The sequence below is a fragment of the Strongylocentrotus purpuratus genome, unplaced genomic scaffold, assembly GCF_000002235.5.
Source record: "Strongylocentrotus purpuratus isolate Spur 01 unplaced genomic scaffold, Spur_5.0 spur5_scaffold_15, whole genome shotgun sequence".
In the NCBI taxonomy this organism is placed as follows: domain Eukaryota; kingdom Metazoa; phylum Echinodermata; class Echinoidea; order Camarodonta; family Strongylocentrotidae; genus Strongylocentrotus; species Strongylocentrotus purpuratus.
Genome location: NW_022145600.1, coordinates 1,029,736 through 1,037,447, shown reverse-complemented (window position 1 = coordinate 1,037,447; position 7,712 = coordinate 1,029,736). Strand labels below are relative to the sequence as shown.

Here is a 7,712-nt window from a genome sequence, read left to right as displayed (position 1 = left end):
GAGTTTTGTCCAAAACTTTAAAAAAAGTATGATTCTCTCTAGCCAGTTTTGAATATCGTCGACTGTCGCATAATTGGAGAGGCATTGGTATTTGATAAAATCTTAGAGGAACTTATGTTGAATGAAATGTTATACAGTCTTATTCTACTACATGACTGTATAATCTATTAGAATATATTAGAATCTATTATTTTATCTTTTTTTATTCTCTCTAATATTTTCCACATCCATTCACACATTCATTATACTCTCATATATTTTCTTCTTTATTTCCAAAGGTTATGCATTGGTATAACAGTAACTGTGACATACAAGTTACTTTTCACTTATCACATATCTCCGTTGTTTCTCTAAGGAAAAGGGGAAAATGAGGTTGAAAACTTGTCATCTGTTGTCAGATTATATTGTTTACAGCTCCTTTTTTTTGTCATTTCTCCTTTTGTCAATTCTTATTCTTGCTATGTTGCATACTTTGGTCCCATTTCAATGCCATGTCTTCGTATATATAATCATACAGCCATCAGTATAGTGCAGGAGAAGGGAGCTACAGTATCGAGACGAAAAATATTCTGAAATAAGATTTTTATTCCCACTCTATAACTGAAGGAAGATGATTATTTTGAACTATACTTTCTCACAACTAAAGAGAAATTAAGCCTATTCTTTTCTTACTTTCTTCATTATAACTCTTTGCTTCTACTAACATGAACATTTTGTGATCCTTTTTAAGATAATATTATTATCCTTTGAATCTGATAACGGAAATAGCAGTGTGTAGTCACATTACTGCACGGTTGCCACTTGTGTATATAGTTAGGGTCATCTTCTAATTGGGAACATGATCATATGATTTCAAGTGCGCTCTTTTATGTGTCATTGGGACAAACATTGTCTGCTATTATATGTTTATGGATGCGAGGGCTGGTGTGTTGATACCTCTCAGGTCGACTCTTCACGCCGGCTCCAGCCCACTCGATAGTGTGGGATGTTCGCTATACATGAACTTAAACTCAGCCTGCATAATACAAGGGAAAGCAAGCATTAATACATGGTTTTGTTTTTTTACTTCGTTGAGACACACACGCCAACGCTTCTTTTCATTTCATGCATGCTATATCATTGAGAGGGATATGTAAGGGTAATCACGAAACCGTTTTTTCGCAACCAAATCTGCTTTGGTCATTTCTGTCTTTTCCTTCCTTTTTTCTCCATCCATCTTTATGGTCTGATATATGAACTTTTGTCTGAATATACTCCCACGTTTTGATAATTTATGTGAAGAATAAGAAGTCCTGCGATTCACTCATGTTGAATGTATAACCCATTCCTTCACATTCATAATAAATGTAATGTTATTTGAAATCATTATGTTGATGATCCACATTACATATTCCAAACCAGACACTTCTGCAAATGTTGTCTAGGAATTTTGACCAGATGATCGAAAGGGCTTAATAAAATGTTTTTTTTATTTTAAATTTCAGTACATTCTTAGTAATTTAGTTTTTACTTTTGGTTTTTCTGAGCTTTTTTGGAACTGTTTCCAAGCACATTTAACCATTCTTCTGCAAGCTCAGGAGATGAAGAATAAGAAAGAAATTCGCTCACGCATTTCTCTCTTCAATCATTCATTTTCCTTCTATACTCTAACATATTCAGTTCATGAAGGTTTCATGGAAATAATCATTAATTTCACTCATTTTAGAATTCTTAAACTCGTTGTCATTCTCCTCCCATTCTCTGCTTTATTCACTTTACTTCCAACTTTCACACACTGCTCTGCATCATTCCACTCATCAATATTTCACAGAAATGATCAACATTTTCAGATGGATAAATTCTTGATTTTGTGCACTTCATGACAAAAATATTTTATTATTTTTTCTCCAGCTCTATACCACCCTTCACATCATTATAGGCCTGGTATACAATACCATCTTAACAGACATCGCGAGTATGTACATGCGCAGTTTTTGCAGGACATAACGATGACTTGTGTAATAATAGTGAAATGAATTAGCAACATTGCTAATGCATAGTATCAAAGATACGATATAACAAATTTCTGATGTGTATAAATATAAAGATATCTATTTACATATGTAAAATCAAATGAAATCTTTTACAACAAACATTCCAACTTAGGCACCAGACGCTAAACGGCTTTCTTTTGAGAAAAGCGAATCGAAATGAAATACGAAAAATAAACACATCAAACCTGGCGACTAGGAAAACATAGTAGTGAAATGATCATTTTATTGGAATAAATTTCGTCTGAATATTTTTGCAAAATAGTTCTGATGCACGACTGTCTTCTTTCGAATTTCTCCCATCTTTATGAATAGGCACATACGATTTTCTTTGTTCACAAAAATTGAATTAGAAGCTTGAGCTTGAGTAACAGTGTGATTCAATACCCTCAATAGTGATATTTTGTATATCTCATAGTAGTAATAAAGACAGCTGTCCAACAGAAATAACAAATATATAAATAAAAAGTAGTCAGCGGAGACATATATATATATATATATATTACTGTTACAGATTTACCTTAACATTGAAATATGACAAACACGTATGTTCTTGTGCAGCTACAAAATAATAATCAGGTGCAATGCATTTAAAAGCGATGCTTCAAAAGCTTACTTTATCAATTTGACATTCAAAAAGTGACATTTTACAATGTGTCTTTGTTAACGAAAAATATAAAAAATGACAATTTGAGCACACTTAATTCATATGTTATATTCGCTTTCTGGATAACGAGACAACACCCGAATCGTATCTATTTAGTCCAGATGAGTTACGGATCTTATGTTATAGGCACTGGCAAAGTGACAAGCGATGATCTTACTGTGTTTTTTTAAATCTTTGAAACTGGGTATCGAGTTCAACATTTTACAAAATTACAAAACCACGGCTCCATTAAATTGAACATATCGAGACAAAATTGTATCTTAAATACAAACATGTAGACATATAAAAAATAACTCAAAAAATAATGGAATCAACAAAGTGGTACATAAATAATTGTAATTCTCGCAGCATTTGTTTCGTCTTCAGATGCATGCGGGATATTTGCTCATATCAACATTTATACAGGTACTAATTTTTGCGTAGACATATTAAAAAAACGAAAATGGCATTTTAACAAATTGACTGAGTTTTAACATGAGTTGTTATTTTGAAGCAATGTCTTAATTTCAATTAGAAATAAATATTGGCTGCTAAATTGGCAGTAGCAAGCAAGATTTTGGTCTCAAATAAACGCCATTCGGCCACAAATCCACAACAAATACTACGTAAATTATTATCATAGGAAGTATAGCAAATAGTTAAGAAATTATGAATGTAGTCATCTAGACTTTTCAAATGCAATGAATGGTTGTTGAAATTGAAATCGAATGCTTTAAAAGGAAGTGTTTCGTGTCAGAATTTGAATAAAGAAACATATTTGTAAGTTAAAAACATTTCAAATTTGAATAACTTTTTGGGTAAAAATGTATTTGAAAATAAAGAGCTATACAACTGACCAGCAGCTTATACACGTTAAATTTTGAATATTGGAAGCAGTGTATGCGTGTGCCCTGCACAATGAGCTATCTTATGCGCAGCATAAAATAAACATCTTTAATACAAACAAATATAGTTACCGAAAAATGTTGTTCTGAATACAAATCGAATTTAGCACGTAAAAATTGAATGGAACTAGGATCAACCAGTTTATACTTTTTATCGTTTAAAAGTCATTTAAAATCAAAACATACAAAATATGACGAAGCAGTATACTCTGTAGCGCGACAATCAAGAATGTGAACATATTTCAAAAGAATTCTCACCAAAAACATGAAATGATGGATTTTTCACTGATATCAGAGTTGTGCAAGACGTCGAAGAGTCAGTCAATTCACTATCAAGTTGCACATCACTGTGCTACTCACTCTCACCAGTTCAAGATGATAGGCGTCTCGCATCAGATATCGCTGCCGCTTCTTCGGTGGCCGACCATTACCGGCCGGCGCCGAACGGCGACGTCGAACCGCACGACGAGGCAATACCGTCTTCGCAGAGGGGTGGTGCAAAAACAAACAACAGAAAACAGATCACAGTTACGGGATCGTTCAAGGAAATGTTTAAGAAGTAGTAACCACAGATGCGGCACTAACAGGCATAGGTGGAGAAGATGCAGCCGCTGGGCTTTGCTGATATCCACAAGTGTTCAGGTTTTTCATTGATTCTACCTCCTTCTTGACTTTCTGGCGAAGATGAATTTTGCTGTGTCGTTTCCTCTCGTCGCTGCGAGCAAATTTTCGTCCGCATGTCTCGCAGGAGAATGGTTTCTCACCGGTATGGGTTCGGATGTGGGTCGTGAGATGATCGCTACGGCTGAAGTTCCTCATACAGATACGGCACTGGAACGGTTTCTGTCCGGTATGGATTCGGATGTGCCTCGTAAGCTCGTCGGAGCGAGAGAACCGTCTGTCGCAATTCTCTGACGGGCAAGCGTAGGGGCGCTCATGAGGCGGTGTCTTGCCAGGTCGGCTGGTGTATTTACGTGGCTTCGATGTTGTCTTCCCTACCGTACCCTGGTTCGTTTGGTATGGTTGTGAGATGATGTCTGCTGGTGATATGTGGACCATCATGGGTGCGTTTCCCATGGATAACTGCTGGGTCCTCGAAGGCAATATTTGGGCTGGCTGAGGGCTAGTACTTTGTCCTGTATGGTGTACACCACCCATTTTCATATTGTGGTGCGGCGATGTCACGGCTGGGCGAGCGAAAGCTGAGCTCATGTCATGGGCTGATGGCCATGAATATTTGAGTACTCCATCGACTTTGACTGTTTGTTCGAATGGTGAACAAACGCCCTGTGCGGTTGGCTGAACAGACAAGTTCTCGGGGATCTGTTCGTAGGGTGTAGAAGGCACCAGCGAGGTGGCTGGATGCGTATAGGCACATGTGTACGGGGAGGATTGGGGTGAGAGTTCCTGAGAGTTGATCACAGCCTGAGTGCTGGCGATCTGAAAGCTTGAGGTGCAGCTAGGTGTGAAACAAGCCGTCTCGCAGGATACGATAGGCTGAGCCGATACCGCTTCGTTGATCAAACTATTCGATGTTGTGATGATACTACCGATCCCACTGGACATTGAGGTGCAGGTTGCAGGAGTCCACCAGGCATTGGGAGTAGGAGAACTATCAGGGCTGCTTCCAGAAACAGGAGACATGTGAGCTGGCTGGACATTTGTCATTGCTACGGTGTTGTAACCACTCATCACGCCAGACTCAGCCCGCTGGTTGTTCATGTTGTGGTCCTGCTCGATAAACCCACCTTCTGTCACTTGAGGCTTGAATTCAAAATCCTCCATAGGACCTGTATTACAAAAGTAGTATAAGGAACGAGCAAGGTTTAATGCCATGAATATATCTTAGTCGAAAAAAGTAAACGATACATTGGAGTTTTCCTATCAAAGTTCGACTAGTAGTAAAGAGTATTAAAAACTAAATGACATAGCGAAGAGCGTTCTATGAGCGAACCGTGGACACAACTCCGATCAGCTGTGCGGTGCGTTGGCGAATGACAAACACAGAGGGAGTGCACGCCAATATTATACACACGCAAAGCGAGTGGTGGGAAAATGTACGATATGGGGATACCCATAGGTTCGCACGTAAATACGTCACAATGCCACCCGACCCATTCTGTGTATTGCACGCTTGTGTGAGTCTTCTCAATGCAATGGGAAGCCAGGAAGTGTATGGATGGCTCACCATTGACATTGAGTAGAGGTAAACAGACTTCAGCTGTAAGCTAGCTATCTATGGGACTCCACGTGTAGTGATAGCAGACTACACTCACGCATTCAAACAATGTTGTGATGAGCTAGCGTTTGAAAAATTGAATTGAATTCTTAAGTTGAAATGAAATAAATAACCCCGATGAATTGAAAAATAAAAATAAAGTCCAGAATAGGTTGGGTGAACGTTGAATTTAGAAATAAAGTCAAGTGAAGAAGCAAGCCGAAAAATAAACAAGAGGCAGTGTAATATATCTATGTGATTGTAAGAACAGAACGTGGTCAAGAGCTAAGAAAATTCACCGTAGTAAAATCGTCGCATGATGTAGAATGGTTAAGCCAAGTAAGTCCAAAGAAGGCGAAAATATGGAATAAAGAGAGGGAGAGCAGATGGTATAGTACGACTAACAGCTAAGAGGCACTGGCGATAAGTGACTATCGGAGGCTATATAACAGCTGAGGGTAGAATCATATCTAAATAAAAGCTGGGAAAGAGCTAGCAAAATAAAATCCACCCACCTTCAAGTGTAGGTAGGTCTGGAGTGAATCCGAAGCTATGAGGCGCAGTCATAGTCATAGTAGCCAGTGTAATCACGTCTGCTGTAGTAAGGGGGCAAGGCTCAGCCGGCGAAGCTAATGTGTTATTGAACAAACTTGTATCAAACTGACTGAGTGCCACCTGAGAGAGGGTGTCCAGATCCATACGCATGTCGATTGATTCCTTGGACTTCTTACTCATACGTCTGAACAAAATCTGAGGTGAGTGTGGGTCGATCAAGTGATCGTCGAAATTTGCTCAAGTAAATGTCACTATGTCTTGTGACACTAACTTCAATGAGTAAAAGACGCTTAAACACTGCCAGTGTTACGAGTTTTACCGATGCGGAGTCGAGTAAATCCGAACTGTCGAATGCCGAAGAGTCGAGCTGCAAGTATTTTTATTCGATTTCATTCATGAGAATCCTCGGCCAAATTAGGGAAGAGCCTATGACGTTTCAGTCACATGGTACAATGACGCACATTGACGTCAAACAGTACCTAGCAACAATCTAAAGATTTTGGAATACTACATTCTAGTAGTAGGGGTGACAAGATATACTACGGGCGTAGCAATATCACAATGGTCACGTCAAAGTGTAATCAGAGGTATTTTAATCACATTTAATGATGTAAAAACATATTTTAAGTCTGTATGAGGTACTAAAATTGATATAAATGTTATCAAAAGGAAGGTATATTACCGTCTACACACACATTTCCCTGCGAGCCGAACAGATAGAACACGTCTTTGTGTTGGCCCCGCCTACTGGGTTCGGCACTTCCGACACACTCCAAATATGGACAGCAGCTGAAAGCACACACAATCAGTGCATTGAATTACTTCCGTCTGTTTTGCATTAGCCACGCCTATCTGGGTTGCCGAAATTTGCCGAATGGGTTTTTCAAGTAGACGAGACGTCCCGAAAACTTCCCAAAAGGGGGGAGGGATCATCAACAGGGGTGGCAACGGAGTAAATATTTACTATTGGCATTCCAATGAGAGCCGAACCTTGCCGAATTGTTATTACGATGAGATTAATTCCGATCTCATTAACTGTACCGTAGTATGCTAAGCTATGTAACCCCATGGCCCCGTGTGAGTACCGTTCTTGCGGCTTGCATGTATTGTGTAGAAAGTAGTGAGTTGAGAACCGAAGCCTGTGCGAGAGGATCTTTCCTTTTTTCGTTTCCCTTTTTACGTTTTATCTTGGCCACCCCAACAAGGTTATCGCCTCAATATAGTAGCCCTGTAGTAAATATACTCTGCTATCTAATATTTTGTCACCTCAAGCCTACCGTTATAAGCGAGAAGAAAAGGCTAAACTGATATACTATTTTGGTAAAATCTGCGAATATTCATACCGTTACTACATAATG

General features: G+C 38.7%; 1 protein-coding gene across 3 annotated transcripts; it reads right to left on the bottom strand.

Annotated features, from left to right (window-relative positions):
* Positions 1-1,838: 1,838 nt before the first annotated feature.
* LOC100892559 (early growth response protein 1-B) lies at positions 1,839-6,754 on the bottom strand. Of its 3 annotated transcripts, none has more exons than XM_003725376.3 (2): positions 6,315-6,754; positions 1,839-5,371 (listed from the first exon to the last, which is right to left on the bottom strand). In XM_003725376.3, the coding sequence occupies exons 1-2, from the start codon at positions 6,532-6,534 to the stop codon at positions 4,134-4,136; spliced, it is 1,458 nt and encodes a 485-aa protein (XP_003725424.1). In that variant the 5' UTR covers positions 6,535-6,754; the 3' UTR covers positions 1,839-4,133. The 3 variants fall into 3 exon arrangements, with proteins under 3 accessions (XP_003725424.1, XP_030841169.1, XP_011670557.2); XM_030985309.1 differs by lacking the exon at positions 6,315-6,754 and adding an exon at positions 6,099-6,308; XM_011672255.2 differs by lacking the exon at positions 6,315-6,754 and adding an exon at positions 5,536-6,076.
* Between the last annotated feature and the right edge of the window lie 958 nt (positions 6,755-7,712).

Coding starts and splice junctions, on each gene's coding strand:
- LOC100892559 (XM_003725376.3), bottom strand. CDS start 6,534: ATGAGTAAGAAGTCCAAGGAATCAATCGACATGCGTATGGATCTGGAC. Junction 5,372..6,314: donor AGACCTACCTACACTTGAAG/GTGGGTGGATTT, acceptor TTTGTAATACAG/GTCCTATGGAGGATTTTGAA.